Below are 18,355 nucleotides of genomic sequence, written 5' to 3'. Positions count from 1 at the left end.
AATGCCAGAGTGTCATGGGCAAAGAACTGGGAGCAGGTTCTCTGTTGACTCATCATTTTGAGACACCGAGCACACCACTAGGGAAAATTCTCACATAGGTGTTCTGACAAGGAAAGCAGGGAAGACTGACGGTTATTGCAAATTAATAAGGCAAACCGTTTCCTGACAAACAAAAATAGTGAGACATAAATAATATCTTAGCACTCCCAGTTAACTCACCATCATCATCATCTGCAGCCATGCCAGAAGGCTCCAAAACATAATGCAGCTTTATATAGTTCACGTACCCAGGCTCTGTTTGTGCAGTTTCATGGTGTTGGCTGGTAGTATTGTTCATTGTACCTGACTCACACTGAATCAACTCACTTGCCATTTCAGTCTTCAGTTCAGCAGCAGACAATACACCATTACCCAGTGCAGGATTCCCTTGTGTAATAGAAGCACAGCCTAGTAGTTGTGAATGTGAATGTTCAGAGTTCAAAGCAGAGTCAGAGGTGTCTGCAACACAACCGGAACACTGAATCTCTGACTTTGCTTTGGAAGAACAAGAGGAGAGGGTGAAATCGGACATCTCATTTCTCTGCGTATTAAGGACCCTGTGACAGTCATCTGTGGTTATCCCTTGTAGAACACCTTCCCTTGGTTTGGACTCAGCTTGGCTTAAACTATCCAGTGCCTCCACGGTGCTCGTGGCAGCTCTGGCTCGCCTAAAAATGTCAGCTGCAAACTCCTTCGCTTTACCGGCGGCAGAGGATCGGTCACTGTGGGAAGCATTACATGCTGCCAGTTCGCCATGCTTCGAGCTTTTCAATTCCCAGCTCAGCATTTCCTCAGGACAGTATTCAGTGCGCACACAGCTATTAGGGTCAGCTTTGCGAAGGATGCAGTCTGGCCCTCCGTCACTGGATGAAGGATGATTTATACCTTTACACTGATGATAATTTGACATGACACCATCCATTATTGGCAACATAAGACTAGGATCTAGCTCAGAATGATGTGGAGGTGCAGTGTTTTCATTACTCTTACTGTACAGAATCTGCCTTTTCTCATCTGAAACACAGAAAACCAAGAACCGTTGTCAAATAAATCTGAAGTGAACATCCGGTTAAAGTGGTGCATAAACTTTGCTATAAAAACACAGGTGATCTCTTGAACTGGAACCAATCACCAAACAGGTACCTCTGTAATCCTGTGTTTCCCTCTGATTATTTTGCCTCTACCAATGGCTAAAAGGATAAGAAGCATTTTGTTGTGGCATTTCAGCCAGAATATAAAGCAGACTTGATGGGACAAAGGGTCTTTTGCTTCCTGTTATTTTCATCAATCGGGTAAATTTTACCAACATTGCTGAGTTACATGACTTCAGCTGGATATGGCAACTAAGGCATGACAATCAATCACAGTGGCCACAGGTTAGACAGGGGAAAGCCAATGACTCTGATGGAATTTGATGCATATGAATCATAGAATCCTACAATTACACAATCCCTACAGTGTGGAAAGAGGCCATTTGGCCCAAAAGGTTCACACTGACCCTCAGAAGAGCATCCCACCCAGACCTAACCCTAACCCTATCCACCTTCTGTATCCCTGTAACTCTGCATGTCCCATGGCAAATTTATCTAACCTATGCATCCCTAGACACTATGGGCAATTTAGCATGGCCAATCCATCCTGACCTGCATACCTTTGGACTGTGGGAGGAAGCCGGAGCACCCAGTGAAAACCTACCCAAACACGTGGAGAATGTGCAAACTCCACACAAACAGTCACCTGAGGCTGGAATCGTACCCAGGGCCCTGGCACTGTGAGGCAACAGTGCTAACCACTGAGACACCATACCATCCCCTGTGGATGGACCAGAGTAAGAACATGACTGGGGACAGTTACAATGTCCAAAATGACACAGATGGTATTTACACCCAGATTCTAAGAGTGACCATAAAGAAATTTTACGAAGTACTGATGGAGTATAGCACAGATGTATTTGTACATTTAAAAAATGTGATTGTCACTCTCATGATAAAAAGCAAAAATCTTTGCATTTATAGCATACTTATCACAAGCTTAGGACATCACAAAATGTCCTAGAGCCACTGAAGTCCTTTTCAGTTGCCATTGCTATTCTACTGTAGGAAGTATAGCAGGATGTTTGCGCAGAGTGAGCTCCCACAAACAGCAACGTGATAAAACTGACAAAACACACTCAGGTCTCAGGGATGGGATTTGATCCTATGATCATTGAGCATTGGCAATGAGTCACAGCCGACCCTTAAGGAGATGCCCAGAAACAGCAGTGCAAATAGAAACCAACTGGCTGCTTCAAAGAACGGAGAGGAATATTTCTGCCTGAATGGAAATAACTTGGAACCTCTTCTGTACCTGTAACTAGCTCATTCATACATACTGTTTATTTCCTAAATGAACAATTATGGCATACCTGTTGTGTTTACAGATATAGCACAAGCCACCAGAGAGTAGCTGGTGTTGAGTAACACCACTCCATCTTTCTTGAGCTGAAAGGCAGGCTGAAATGTGGGGAAGGGATACACCACTTGGTACTTTGTGTGAAGCATGAAGCCATGCTGTAGACAATAGGCATTCTGCTCATCTGTAAAACACGTAATAACATGTTAGGTTTGGGCAAAGTAACGTAACATAGCTTTAACAGGTATCCTATTGGGAGGAAAAAGACTTTCTGCATACCTGCATTAAGCAAAGCCATGTCCTTGCAGTCAGGACAGAATGCAAGTGGCGGTGTAGCAACTGTTGTAATATAAATATCTCGATCGTTCTCATCACTCATCACCATGTTTATCAGCAGATCATTCACTGAACGGATGCTAGATTAAAAGGAAACCAAATTTTGTTTTCATATAATGAGATGGAAACATTATATGGTACATTAGAAAAAATTGCTGGAGGAAGGACAAAGACTCCAGCCATACTCCTCCTGACCCTACACCTAGCACTCATAACAAACAAATCAGTCAGCCACAGTTGTCTGGAATTCTATGGTAAAGGATAAAACAGAAAAGGAGAAAAAGGTAAACTGTACAAAATATCCCAGATCAACAGGATTCCACAAAAAGGAAACAACGGGTTAATCTGTCTTGGATACGTTGTTTTAGGAAGAAAATTGACTAGGGCACAGCAGTAACTCCCTCCTTTAAATAGCATTAAATGCATCAGTGTCAAAGTAGGAACATCAACTGCACAAATATCATTTCCACTGAAAATGCAGTCAGGTCCAAGTACCATACCTCAGGAAAGATACATTGACCTTGAAGGTGATGCAGAGGGCTGAGATTCATCAGAATGAGAACATGGCTAGGTTAATTAAGCCCATAACAAGGAGGCACCACCTTAAAATCTGAGCTAGGCTGTTCTGCGTAAGGTCAATTCACACAGATAGTCGTGGGAATCTGGAACTTGCTCCCACCTAGAAAGCTGTCACAACTGGAGGGTCAATTGAAATTTTAAAAGTAGAGAGAGTGATAATTTTCTAGTAGGCGTGGAACATTCAATCAAGACAGGTAGACAGAGTGAATACAAATTAGCCAGGATCTAACTGAATAACAGGTCAAGCTGGACAGGCTGAAGGACCTCCTAAATGTTGCCATGAATACTCACTTGAACCCAAATACGATAAGCTTTGAGGGGTCGCTTGGCCATTCACACACTGTGAGATACAAATCGCTGTACACTTCCTGATCTTTGAAAAGGTGCACTTGCCTCACCTAAAGTTCAACAACAAAAATTATTTTTAAAATATTTGTGTTTCTTGCACAGTTGAGTACTCCAGAATGGTGTCTATGTTTCTAAACTGAATATGCAGTTAAACATAGCAAGCACATACGCACAGGGACATGGGCAGGATAAGCTCATGGACAAGATGCGATGTGTGTGATTTATGCAAGAAATATCATGACCAATAGTAAGTCTGCTCCTAGTAACATGATTTTAAAGAGGTAGCTGTTATGAATTTAGCGGCATGAGATGAAAAAAAAAATTTCATTTTACATTTTGAAAATCTGGCAACCAGGTGTTGTTTTTCCAACAATAATACAGAGTAAAGATGGGAAAATAACTTGGTTATGGTACTGAAAAAGCAAATGGCGATTTGGCTTGGACCATCAACAAAATTTCATACCAACAATGAGGGACAGGAGATTGCTAATGCACAAACTAGGAAATGTGTGCGCAAATATGAACATAATAGTTCTGACTACAGCAGGAGAAAGCCCTTTCAGCAATGGGATATGTGAAAGGAACTACACAGTAATAAATGGTTAAAATTTGGCAGATCAGCCAAACTATAAGCTATAAGCTGCACTAGTGTCAGCTGTCAATCAATGCTAAGAATTTGCTGTAGATGGTTCCAGGATACAGTCTATATCAGTTACTTTTTGGCAGGAATACTGAAATTCCCTCAGCAAAAAGTGATCAATCCCCAGCTTGGGAAGGTTCTGAAAGTAGATTGATTTTTATGGAGTGTTTGAATGCACTGTATGCAGATAGAAAGGCTTTCATTGAAGCTGAAGTCTCAAAGAATTTGGCACACTAAGACAGAAAGAAAGGCTATCAGAAACCAGCTTCAACCAGGGAGATAAGGTTTATTATACAGGAGAGGGTCTTAAAGAATGGAGAGCTCTGTAGGTTTTTGGTAAAGGCAAAAAAAAGACTGTACAGCCTGCGAATCAGACCATTCAGTTACACTCTTCAGTATTGCTTGGTATGGGTTGCAGATTTTCAGAATCTGAAGGAGTTTTAGAAAACAATGAGGCAACAACTACCTCTCTCAGCTGATGACTGCACACCAAATGGATCAAACTGCTGCAAATGACTGTCCAAAGGCAGACAGTTCTGTTCAGATCATTAACGAGGCCATTGGTCCCAAAGGACAACTGCCTAAATTAACTACTAAAGTCAAATGTTTATCAGAAGGAGGTAGTCAATGGGGAAATGTGACTAGTACAAGAGCAGAAATAGCCACTGAAAAATATACAAGTTGGATGAGGGCAGGAGGTTACATCCGTGGATTGCAAACATGAAGTACAAAGTTGGAAGGCAAGAAATGCATTGTAAGCTCAAACACTGGGAGCAGTAGTGAACATGCCCTTTCAAAGAGATTATGAAGATAAGAAAGAAATGTTATTAATAAGAAGGATGATCAAATAGTAGCAATCCAAAATGCGACAGAATGCAAGTCAGAGAGCATAGTTTAACAAGGACAAAATTGATTGCACAAACCGGGAATACCACCAGGAACAGAAGCCCATGTGATCAGGAAGTCTTGATGCCCTCCGGCCAACCAACAAGACAAGTTAAAGCAACGCCAGAGAAAGCATTTCCAAACTGAAACGGGTGGATAACAGCAGTCATCTACCTAATTGTATTAGGGTTTGTTCGTTTCTTTATAAAGTGCTGTTATGTATACTAGAAAAAGAACATCTGAAACTTTGATAAGCGGTGATACAAAGAAACATAGTAGGTTGTCATTTTGCATGTCTTGTTAATGTTAAATATTGATTTATTTAAAAAGTAACAGGAATCTTTTATTCTCTTTACGCCCCATCTGACCCTCAAATCTCTCTCTCTTTTTCCTTCCTGTTTTTGAAGATATTCTCTTTTAGCCAAACTTCTTCATTTCTATTAATAGCTTCTTAGGTGATTTAGTGTCAAGCTTGTTTGATATTTGCTTGTGAAACATCTCGAACTTCTAATATTTTAATGACACGCTAAGTCATTATTGAGAAGCTAAAATTGATTAACACAAGACTAGGAGATATAGAAAATGGACAATATCAATACAGTTCAGCACTGGAGGTTAGAGCACTTTATTTACAAGGAAACCTTTGTTACACACCTTTTTCAACTTGTCATGAATGTTGAACTTCCACCAGTACAAGTAATACACATAGTATGGTAATTCGTCAATATCCTGCTCTGGTACATCCCGAGTGTAGGACAGCACATACCGACCACATTTTGTAAAGCCAAGGAATATGTGACTGAGGTATGGGAAGGAGAAAAGGGACATGGAGATAGATTAAACTAAACAAAATACAAACGAACGTTACAATTCCTGATTAATAGAGAAGAGATTTTCAGGCATGTGAAGTCCAAGAAAATATTCAGACATTTACGAAATCTGCTTGTTAAATTCTAGCACCAATTATTGGGTGTGCCTCTACCTCACCTGAAGGCATTGGTTGTTTGCTCAGGTACAGCTCCACACAGTCGACCTTTGACTGCTTTTCTCATGAGTTGCAGGGAGGAACACACTTTCTCCATTCACCTTTACTTGACAAGTTTCATTGAATTATTTTGAGTGTGTGCGTATATATAAATATACATATATATATATATATATATAAATAGAATCCCTACAGTGTGAAACAGGCCCTTCGGCCCAACAAGTCCACACCAAACCTCAGAGCATCCCACCCACCCCTATAACTCAACTAATCTACACCTTCCTGAATACTACAGGCGATTTAGCATGGCCAATCCACCTAGCCTGCACATCTTTGAACTATGGGAGGAAACTGGAGAACCTGGAGGGAACCCACGGGGAGAATATGTAAACGCCACACAAAGTCGCCCAAGGCTGGAATCGAGCCTAGAGTCCTGGTGCTGAGGCAGCAGTGCTAATCACTGTGCCACCGTACTGAAATTGGCCTTATCTTCATTCAGTGTAAAGTCCAGCTACATCCTATAGTAGTCATTGTATTGTACATTTGGAAAAATAATTATTTTTCTCTGTCTAATATCAGGGACCTGAACTCTATTCCAGCTTAAGTACTTCTGCCCACCCAAGATCAGCTCACTCAGCACAGACCAGGAATTGAAAGTGGCATCTTCCTGATATGTGAGGCTCGCTTGATCAGGTCAACCATTATATAAGGAATAGCAGAATAGGTTTGAGGGGCTGAATAGCCTCCCTGTTTTCTCACTTACCCACCAGCTAAATTCAAACATATCTACTTACATACAAGTAACTGAGTTAAGTTGCATAATTAGGTGGTCAAAGTTCAAATCCAACAGTCCTGAGAATGTGCAATAAGCTCCCAGGAGATTGTAGCCCTGCCATAAACACAGTGAGAGAAACTACATGCTGAAGTGTTGTCTGTCACTGACACCGCACGTGCAGTTTTGTACAGATTTGAGGTGAAATCTGAAATTGGAACATTACGTGTTACCATTATGAAACAGTCTGCAATTTTAATGGAGCACCCAGTAAGAGAAAGCTATTCAGTTCAGAAACCTTTGTACCACAGAGACAGACAATTAAAGAAATTGATGTTAAGATCCAAATACTGGAGAGTTTGTTCAATCTCCATATGTTGCCTGGGGCTATTCACTATGCCATGAGATTCTAGAGCAAAACAAATTCATTTGTTCCGAAAAATCATTTCTCCGTGGGCAGAAGCCTGTTTAAAATTAAGGGTTAGTGCCTGCATAGAACGGTACAATGTTGCAGATGAATACATTGGTATCTCACAGAATAATGACAAGAGCCTGGGGCCTTGCATTCTCCTCAAGTCAAATCAAGTCAATGAATGACACAAACTCTTCTTACACACATAAGAAAGGTTTGAATAGCTTAAATGAAAATATCTTAGCAAATAGCTTACATACCCAGCTAGTAAAAAATCATCATCCACAATATTCTTCAGGGGAACACAAAGAATGGGAGGCAAATTTTGGAACATTCGGTGCGAGAATTGGCCAGTTATCTGTCAAAGAAAGAAAATGGTACATCTATTTGTTGTCATTAGAACATGACAATCAGTATGCCTTTGGACAAGGACTGGGTTCAAATGGCTTGATATTCTACCTGTGATTTCACACAGTCCTTCACCTCACCCAACTGGATAACAAGCTGCTGGGTAAAAGAAAACGTAAGTTAAACTGGGACTGGGAACCCAATGTCCACTCATTCCTCATCACGTCACTGCCCTATTCGAGTCAAAGAGTCAAAGTAACACAGCATGGAAACAGGGCCTTCAGCTCAAACTGGTCCATGCTGACTATGGTATCAGAGATATTAGGAACTGCAGATGCTGGAGAATCTGAGACAACAAGGCGTAGAGCTGGATGAACACAGCAGGCCAAGCAGCATCTTAGAATTTCTGATGAAGGGTCTAGGCCCGAAATGTCAGCTTTCCTGCTCCTAAGGTGCTGCTTGGCCTGCTGTGTTCATCCAGCTCTACACCTTGTTGTCTCATGCTGACCATGGTGCCCACTCAGCTAGTTCCAATTGCAGGCATTTGGTCTATATCCCTCTAAACCCTTCAAATCCATGTGCCTATCCAAATGTTTTTAGATGTTGCTATTGCATCTGCCTTAACCACTTTCTCTGGCAGCCCATTCCATATCAGTACCACTCTCTGCTTGAAGCAGTTGCTGCTCAGGTTCTTCTTAAATCTATCCCCTCTAACCTTAAACTTATGCTCAATCCCCCATCTCTGGGAAAACAACTACATCATTCGTCCTATCGAAGTCCTTCGTGAGCTTATACACTTCAATAATGTCACCCATCATTCTCCTACATTCTAAGGATTAAAGTCCTATCCTGGTCAACCTCTCCCTATAGCTCATGCCTACTGGTAATGTCCTCATAAATCTTCTTTGCACACTTCCCAATTTAACTATGGCATTCCTATAACAGGGTGACCAAAACTTTACACAATACTCCAAATGCAGCCTCACCAAAGACTTATACAACTGTAACATAATGTTCAACTCCTATACTCAGCGCCCTGACCGACGAAGGCCAGTATGCTAAACACCTTTTTCACCACCGTGTCTACCTGTGAGGCAGCTTCCAATGAACTATGTATTTGTACACCTAGGTCACAACACTTCTCAGAACCTTAGCATTTACTGTACAAGTCCTACCTTGGTTTGACTTCCCAAAATGCAATACCTCACACTTATCTGTATGGAATTGCATTTGTCAATCCTCAGCCCACTTCTCCATGTGATCAACATCCTTCTGTAATTTTTTTATGACCTTCCTCACGATCAACGATACCTCCTAATTTTGTATCATCCACAAACTTACTAATCATGCCTAATACATTCACACCCAGATCATTTATGTAAATCACAAAGAACAAAGGTCCCAGCACCAACACCTGTGGCACACCATTAGTCACAGGTCTTGAGGCCGAGATACAACCTTCAACCATCACCCTCTGCCTCCTACCATCAAGTTAATTTTGAATCCAATTAACCAGCTCTCCCTGGATCCCACGTGACCTAACCTTCATGACTAGCCTGCCGTGTGGAACCTTGTCAAAAGCCTTACTAAAGTCCATATAGAGAACATCTACTGCCCTACCCTCATCTATCCTCTTGGTTATCCCTTTGAAAAACGAAGATTTGTCAGACATGACTTCCCACACACAAATCCATGCTGACTACCTCTAATCAGACCTTGACTATCCAAATGTTGGTTGATGTGTCCCTCAGTATCCTCTCCAAAAACTTGCCTGCCACTGATGTCAGGCTCACTGGCCTGTACTTCCCTGGCTTGTCTTTGCTACATTTCTTAAACAATGGAACAACATTAGCCATCCTCCAGAACTTCACCGGTGGCTAAAGGTGAAGCAAAAATCTCTGCAATTTCTTCCCTAGCCTCCCACAATGTACTCTAGGTCAAACAGGAGAAAACAGAAATGATCAAGAAGATTCTATCAGACCAAACTAACTTGATGGAACTCCTAAGCTCAGCTTTTAATTAATAAATTTAATCAGCGCAAGTACGAGCCTCTACAGCATCCTGATAATGTCACGAGTAATTCCCTGCTGCAAAGTCAGTACTATAATATATAATTCCTGGTTACGAAACAAGTATCTTCATAGCACATGTGTTCATTAAAACCTGCATTCAGAATCAACAGAAGCCAATGATGCATTTATCAGAATAGAAAAAGACTTGGAGCAAATCATGTCCGACATGAATGGCACCTAAATTGCAACTCCTCACGCTCAAATAGGTCTGGAGAAGTTTGCTAATTTTAAAAATATTTTTATTAAGCTAAACTTGCTTTTGACAGTTTAAAGTTCTGCAGTTATTAAAATTTAAACCAACTGGTAATCGAGAGAAAACCATCAGTAAGATGACTGGATGGGAAAATAAAAAGATAAGGCAAGTCCACATATAAGATAATAAAATGTGAGGCTGGATGAACACAGCAGGCCAAGCAGCATCTCAGGAGCACAAAAGCTGACGTTTCGGGCCTAGACCCTAGTCCACATTTCTCTTTTTTACAATTTATTCAGAGAATAAATGAGGGTGTCACTGGCTGGGAAAACCTCTATTGCATAGCCCTAGGTGCCTTTCAGAAGTTGCAAGCTGCTTTCTCAAACTGCTGCAGTCCTTGGCTGGAGGGACATTTGATTCAACGAAGAAGAAGAAAGGGCAAGATATTTCCAAGAGATAGTGAGTGTTTTTTTTGAGGGGTTGCAGTGGCAGATACTTGCAGGTGGTAGAGCACCGTGCATCTGCTGCCCAAGTCCTTCTGGCTCCTCGACGTTGTGGGTTTAAAAGATATCATTAAAGGAGCCTTGGTGAATTTCTGCAGGGCATTTCTATACTGTATTTCACAACTACTGGGATAACCCAAAGCATTTCACAACCAACGCAGTTATTTTTAAATATAATCACTGCATTAGGAAACAGAAACCAATATGGGCACACAGCCAGATTCTACAAACACTTTTACATGCAAACAGCATTTAACAGCTACGGCTGGTGATGGTAGAGCCTCCAATTTCTTTGCAGCACCTGGGTGACCAGGAAACTCCACCCCTAATACATGCCATGTGTTAGAAGGATTTACAGATCGAAAGTCAACCAGTTTGGCCACGTTATGAGTACACATTCCTTGATCGTCTATCTTGAAATGGGACTTAAATCCAGAGTGGGGAGGGGACACACCACCAAGACTTTTCACTCAAAAACTACCCAAACTCATTTTGAAAAAGAATGGACTTAAAACCCGGGTTCCAGAAGTGAACCACTATTATCTCATCCATTGCACCATTTAGTGCCGAACACTTGCGTGGCTGTAGCAGGTTACACAGTGATTTCATTTTTGATGTGCACAGGCAAATGCAGAAAACATTCTACAAATTCAACATCCCATTAACTGTGACTCAAATATACGTGGCACAGGCCAAGGGAAAAACATTTGTATGATGAGAGCATCTCCTGTTTGTACTGTAGCATCAGCACGAATCAGCAAGCAAGGCCTGGGTTCAACATGTCCCGTCAAGATGGCACTTTGACAGTGTGTCACTCTCTTAGTTGTACCACTAAGTATTATTAGCCAATTTAAATTGTGTAGTTATGACCTGATCCAAAAAATACTTTCCAGTCCAGACTCCGACCAATGGAGACACGCTGAAGAGGATATGATGAGGCAATGATCACAGGATTATTAATTAACTTATTTATAGCACCTCCTCTTACTGCTGCTTACAGGTACAGTGCGCTGGAAATACTTAAGGCATATTCTAGTCATGATACAGAATCAATTTTCTTTGCTGCAGTTCAAAGACACTCTATTTATGACAGTCTACAGCACAGAAACAGGCTGTTTGGCCCACATCAATGCCCATGCTTCACAGAAACCTCATCTCAGCTCATCAGCATATTCTTTTGTTCCTCAGGTGTTTACCATTTTCTATTTCTATAGACATACGTTAATGTTTCAGTTACTCCATGTGGAGTTGAGTTGAAATGCCTTGCACTGACTGATATGAGCCAAATCGTTCTTCAGATTCTGAATACAATCCAGCCAAGTGTCACCCTGTCAATCTACCGTCAATCAACAAAGTGGTACCAGTGGTCATCAACAGTGCTATTAAGCAGCATTCATCCTGCAATAACCTACTCATTTACGTTCATGCTCCCGGCCTCATAACCACCTTGGCCTAAACATGAATAAACGAGCTGAACTTAAGAGGTGATATGTGTGACTGGCTTGTCATCCAGGCAACATTTGACAGAGCATGCCTTTAAGCTTGGCATCAATGGAAACTGGCTTGATTTTGATATGGTTTATTGTAGCCACATGTACCTAAGCGCAGTGAAAAGTTTTGCTTTTATGAACAATACAGACAGATCATAACAAAACAAGGACATAGACAGAGCGAGGCTTATGAGTTGACAATTGTAGAGGAGGTGCACAAAAGCAAGGTCAACATTAGATGTGAAATTAGACAGGCCCATTCAGCAGTCTATCAACAGGACAGAAGAAGCTGTTCTTGAACCTGTTGGTGAGTGCTCAAGCTCCTGTATCTTCTGCTTGACAGAAGTCGTCACAGGACAGTATTACCAAGGTGGGAGAAGCCTTTTGATAATGCTAGCAGCCTTTCTGCAGCAACAAGAAATGTAAATGGAATCCACAGATGGGAAGCTGGCTTTCAAGATGGTCTGGGCTGTGCACACAACTTTCTATTGTTTCTTACAGTCCTGGGCAGAGCAATTGCCATACCAAGCTGTAATGCACCCAGAGAGAATGCTTTCTATGGTACATCTGTAATTGGAGGGGGCATTCTCCAATTGTTGGAATCAAACCTAACAAGGGAAGGTGGCTGTGGTTGATGGAGGTCAATGACCTCAGAGTCCCAGGGCATGCCTGCACAAGTTCTGAAGGGTAGCATCCTAAGCCAAATATTTTCAGTTGCCTTATGACTTTCCTTCCATTAAGAAGTCAGGAATAGGGACAGACATATGTTAGAGGCCAGACAGGCTTCCCCCAAAATATATTCTGGAGATAGCCTACATCCTAACTTTTATTTTATTTCAAACGCAAGTGTAAGGCACTCTGTTCCAGATTTGATTCGATTGGTCCAGTTTTAATGAATTCACACTTTATTCTTACAACGCAATTAAAATGCAACAAAGAACAGGTACAATTTTACTTTGTTGACATACTGAACAAGATAATGCATTATTCAACTACTAATCGTCAATTGTTCCAACATAGGCAGCATCCCACAAACACACCCTTTGGCAAAGTGCAATGCAGTAAAACAGTTTTCTGAAATGCTATCTCTCTCCAGTGCAGCAGAAGGAAACACTGAACAGAACAATATCAGAGATAATAGGAACTGCAGATGCTGGAGAATCCAAGATAACAAGGCGTGGAGCTGGATGAACACAGCAGGCCAAGCAGCATCTTAGGAGCAGGAAAGCTGACGTTTCGAGCCTAGGCCCTTCATCATGAATGGTCTAGGCCTGAAACGTCAGCGTTCCTGCTCCTAAGATGCTGCTTGGCCTGCTGCGTTCATCTAGCTCTACACCTTGTTATCACTGAACAAAACAATCTGCCTCTTTCGATTTCTAAGAGGAAAGCTCTGCCTAAATCTTCAATCAAGCACCAGAGAGAACTCTAACATCCCCTCTAGCAGCTAACAAAACAAATCATGTGAAAGCAATGTCAAAGCCCTCTTATGTGAGCCTAAAAAAACACACTCGGAGAAACCCAAAGCTGTTTACAAACTGCCTGATGGGAGAAAACATCTCGGCACCACTGTGACAAACCAGCTCTGCATGCAAAACGGATCAGATCATGTCTCTTAAATGCACAGTACTGTCACAGACAGACAGTGAGCAGTACTATGTGATGCAACTCCTCAGATACCAAAACAGTCCACGGCCAAACTCAAAGTCTTGGACAGCACTCAGAATGAACTGGTAAGTAGGAAGTAACATTCATGCCACAAATGTGCCAAACAATGACCGTCCCCAAGAAAGAATTTAAACATCGACACTCAACATTCAATAGCATTGTAAATCAATGAAATCCCCCACCATAAGCATCTTTGAGATTTCCACTGACCAGAATTGCAGCAGCCATATAAATACAGTGACTACGACTGCAGGTCACAGGCTAAGGATTCTGCAATGAGTAATTCACTTCCTGCCTATCTGCAACAAAGCACAAGTCAGGAGTATGATGAAATATTCTCTCCACTTCCTGGCTGATTGCAGCTCCAACACTCAAGAGGTCAACAGCATCCAGGACAAAGCACCAACCACCACCAATGCATAGTGACAGCAATGTGCACCATCTACAAGATGCACTGCAGCAACTCAAGAAGGCACCTTCAAGAGTATCTTCCAAACCCACACTTCTACTATCTCAAAGGAGAACAAGGGCAGTGGACACAGGGGAACACCACCACCTGCAATAGCCCCTTCAGGCCACACACCCTCCTAACGTAGAGATATATCACAAATATTCACTGACATTGGTCAAAATCCTGGAACTTCCTTCATAACAGCATTCTGTACACACCAACAGATGAACTGTAGCAGTTTACTACCAATGTCCTAAAGGGAAATTAGTGATAGATGCTAAATCCAGCAATACACACATCCCATGATTTTTTAAAAATTCTGAATGATTAAACACACTGAAGTTTGTGAAAGGACAGGGCATGCATGGGAATGTGGAGGTGGAACATTGTAGCTATGACAGAAAGGACAAGACTAACTTTAAAGACAAAAGGACTAACACCTCTTAATTATGCAAACTCAGACTGAATGGACCTTCTAATCCCATCAGGAGTAACAGTCACTTTTAGCAAGTGCTTAAACTATCACCTGCTCCCCCAGGTCGGATGTCACGCAAACTTGGGTACAACAATACAACTATGTGACACCATAGTGCTAAAAATTTAATGTATGTAAAAACTGTGTATATAAGATGCTACTCTAAATGGAACTTTGGATTTTCATTGTTGAACTATGCCACTGCAGATGCTCAATAACGAGGCTATTTTTGCCACTCAATGATCCCACGTCTCACTAACTTGATTGAGTTTTTAAATGAAGTAACGGAAAAGATTGATAAAGGCAGGCCGTTTGACGTTGTTTACTTGGACTTTAGAAAAGCCTTTGACAAGGTTCTGCATGGAAGACAAATTAGTAAAGTTAGATCATATGAGATTAAGGGTGAGCTTGCCAACTGGATACAAAATTTGCTTTATGGTAAGAGACAACATGACGGTGGAGGGTTGTTTTTCAGACTAGAGGTTGCAACCAGCAGTGTTCTACAAGGATCGGTACAGGGTCCACTTCCGTTAGTCACTTACATAAACAATTTGGAATGAGAATACAGGAAGCATGGTTAGTAAATTTGTAGACACCAATACTGTTGGTATAGTGAACAGTGAAGAAGGTTATCGAATATTACAAAGAGATCTTGGTCAATTGGGTCATTGGGCTAAAGAGTGGCAGACAGAGTTTAATTTGGATAAATGTGTGGTATTGCATTTTAATAATACAAACAACAACAGGACCTATAATGATTAATGGTAGGGCTCTGGGTAGTGTTGAAGAACTGAAAGTCCCAGGCTAGGTGCATAATTCTTTGAAATTTGCATCACAGGTTGACACAGTAGTTAAGAAGATGTTTACCACAATTGCCTTCAATGCACAAAACTTTGATTATAGGAGCTGGAGGTCTCTTCTGAAACATTATGTGGCGTTCTGTTCACTCCATTAATAGGAAGGATATTAGTAAACTAGACAGGGTTCAGAAATGATTTACCAAGACATTGCTTCAGAAATGATCTACCAAGACTTTGCTGGGAAAGGAGAATTTGAAAAATGAAGTTAGACTGGAAAGGCTGTGACTATTTTTAATGGAGCGTAGGAGGTTGAGGGGTGACCTTATGGAGGTTGATAAAACATGAGGTGCAGAGGCAAGATGAATCACAAGGATCTTTTCCTTAGGATGGGGGGGGGGGTTCAAAACGAGGTGGCATATTTTTAAGGTGAGAGGAGAAATATTTAAAGGGCATGAGGGGCACTGATTTGCAGTTGAAATGAATTGGGCCAATTTAATATAACATGATGAGGGTGACCACAGTTTACGGGTGCTCTACAAGATTTGCACCCGACTGCAATAAAAAAAAAGCATTATCATCAGCCCTGGTCAAGACAAAGTGATTAATTATTCCATTTTGGTGATTTTTATTTGAGGATGTTGCTGTGTGGGTGAGAGGGACTGGTTGGGGCTATTTCTACCTCTTTCCCCACCTCCCCCCCGTCTTACCGAGGGAGGGATTCACCCAGAAAAAGGCACATTTATTGTTAACTGAGCCTGTCTTGCTGCCCCATTCCAGTACCTTCAGCCGGGATAAATTCCTCAGGACATTGCTTTTCTTCCTCGCAGTCGGGCGCTTGTTCCAGCTCGGCGCCATTTTCTTTCCCCTCCCCCACGCAACCCAACCTGCTGGGCTCGGCAAGATCCCGATTCTCATTGGTCAACGTCGCCCACGGTCCGGCCGCTCATTGGTTGATTCCTCATGTCCATCACAGCGGTCGCCAGGGAGTTCGGTTGAGAGGCAGCGCAGCCCCGTTGCTAGGACAGCGCCCTCTGGAGGACCGTTGGCGCACTGCACCCTCTCTCTCCCTTCCCCCCCCCAGCGCCTCCCATTTCACCCTTAGACACCCTCCAAACCCCTCCCACTTCACCCTTCAGACACCGCCTAACCCCCTCCCACTTCACCCTTCAGATACCTCCCAAATTCCTCCCACTTTACCCTCAGACACCCCCTAACCCCCTCCAACTTCACCCTTCCGATACCTCCCAAACCCCTCCCACTTTACCCTCAGACTCCCCCCAACCCCCACCCACTTCACCCTCAGACAGCCCCATCCCCCCCACACTTCACTCTCAGACTCCCCCCAAATCCCTTCACACTTCACTCTCACACACGTTCCCCCCAAATCCCTCCCACTTTACCCTCAGACACCCCCTAACCCCCTCCCACTTCACCCTTCAGATACCTCCCAAACCCCTCCCACTTTACCCTCAGACAGCCCCCATCCCCCTCCCACTTCACCCTCAGGCATCCCTAACCCCTCCCACTTCACCCTCAGACACTCCCAAACCCTCCCACTTCACCCTCAGGCTGCCCCATCCCCTCACACTTTATTCTCAGACTCACCCCAACCCCCTCCCACTTCACCCTTCAGATACCTCCCAAACCCATCCCACTTTACCCTCAGACTCCCCCCAACACCTCCCACTTTACCCTCAGACTCCCCCTAACACCCTCAGACGGCCCCTAACACCCTCCCACTTCACCCTCAGACAATGCCAAACCCTCCCACTTCACCCTCAGACAACACCAAACCCTCCCACTTCACCCTCAGACACCCCCAAACCATGCAACTTCATGCTTAGACTGCCCCATCCCCTCACACTTTACTCTCAGACTCCCCCCAAATCTCTTCACACTTCACCCTCACACACATTCCCCCCAAACTCCTCCCACTTCAACTTCAGACACTCCCTGACCCCCTCCCACTTCACCCTCACACACCCCCAACCCCCTCCCTCTTCACTCTTCAGACACTCCCAACACCCTCCCACTTCACTCTTCAGACACCCTCCCAGCCCCCTCCCACGTCACTCTTTAGACACCCCCTAACCCCCTCCCACTTCACTCTCAGACTGCCCCCAAATTCCAGAAGAGGCCTCATCAGCATCCTATACAACGTCAATGTGATGTCCCAACTCCTATGCTCAAAGGACTGAACAATGAAGGCAATCGTGCCAAATGCCTTCTTATGACACAAACTTCAAAGAGTTACCCTTCATCCATCACTCCTCAGCCCATTGGCCCAATTGATCAAGATCTCTTTATAATCTTAGAATGGAGTGACGAGGTGAGAAAGTCTTTTCTCGCTCAATGAGGAAAGTGTGGCCCGAAATAAGTTTTTAAGGATTTTGCTCATGGTGTCACTGGCTCATCCCGAATTGTCCCTTGACCTGAATGGCTTGCCAGGGCCACATCCAGGGTCATTAGGAGTCAACTACATTGTGTGGGTCTAAGCTCACACGTAGACCAGAGTTGGCCAGGTTGGCACACTTCTTTCCCTGAAGGACATTAGTGACCCAGATGAGATTTTACCAGAATTGACAATTATGACATGTTTTGTTTTAAAATTCCAGAGTTTATTGAATCACCATCTGCCGTAGTGAGATTTGAACCTACGTCTTCAGAACATTAGTTTGGGAGGTCTGGCTCACCAGCCCAGTGACATTACCAAAATGCCACCGTAGTGGAGGAAGTTAAGGAATATCTTTTTGAAAAGGGAATTGAGTGGTACTGGAAACAGGAACACTTGCCAGGGCAGCAAGAACAGTGGAAATTGCAGGGGAAGTCAGTCTATAGGGAGAGGACTTTCAAAGAGCCAGCACAAGGCACAATGGGCTGAATAGCCTCCTTATGTACTGTGTGATTGTAGGATTTCCTGCATGTGCCTTGTACGTGCTATATGCATCAATACTGCAGTACATTCGAAACT

At 42.9% G+C, this 18,355-nt stretch overlaps 1 protein-coding gene across 2 annotated transcripts in view; it reads right to left on the bottom strand.

Annotated features, from left to right (window-relative positions):
• Positions 1–16,267, bottom strand: part of dcaf15 (DDB1 and CUL4 associated factor 15) — a 30,288-nt gene extending 14,021 nt beyond the window's left edge. The window contains exons 1-7 of one of the 2 annotated variants that reach the window (XR_007246566.2): positions 16,165–16,253; positions 7,648–7,745; positions 5,873–6,017; positions 3,637–3,743; positions 2,710–2,846; positions 2,444–2,614; positions 220–1,053 (exon numbers count right to left, since the gene is read on the bottom strand). Coding sequence is in view for 1 of the 2 variants with exons in the window: in XM_048522014.2 (XP_048377971.2) it covers positions 220–1,053; positions 2,444–2,614; positions 2,710–2,846; positions 3,637–3,743; positions 5,873–6,017; positions 7,648–7,745; positions 16,165–16,239 (1,567 nt within the window). In the remaining variant the exon portion in view is untranslated. Of the gene's footprint in view, positions 1–219; positions 1,054–2,443; positions 2,615–2,709; positions 2,847–3,636; positions 3,744–5,872; positions 6,018–7,647; positions 7,746–16,164 lie in introns of both variants that reach the window. The other variant, XM_048522014.2, reaches the window with a different exon arrangement.
• Positions 16,268–18,355: the final 2,088 nt, after the last annotated feature.

This window comes from Stegostoma tigrinum, chromosome 35 (assembly GCF_030684315.1).
Source record: "Stegostoma tigrinum isolate sSteTig4 chromosome 35, sSteTig4.hap1, whole genome shotgun sequence".
Classification (NCBI taxonomy): Eukaryota; Metazoa; Chordata; class Chondrichthyes; order Orectolobiformes; family Stegostomatidae; genus Stegostoma; species Stegostoma tigrinum.
This window is presented reverse-complemented; position numbering and strand designations above follow the sequence as displayed.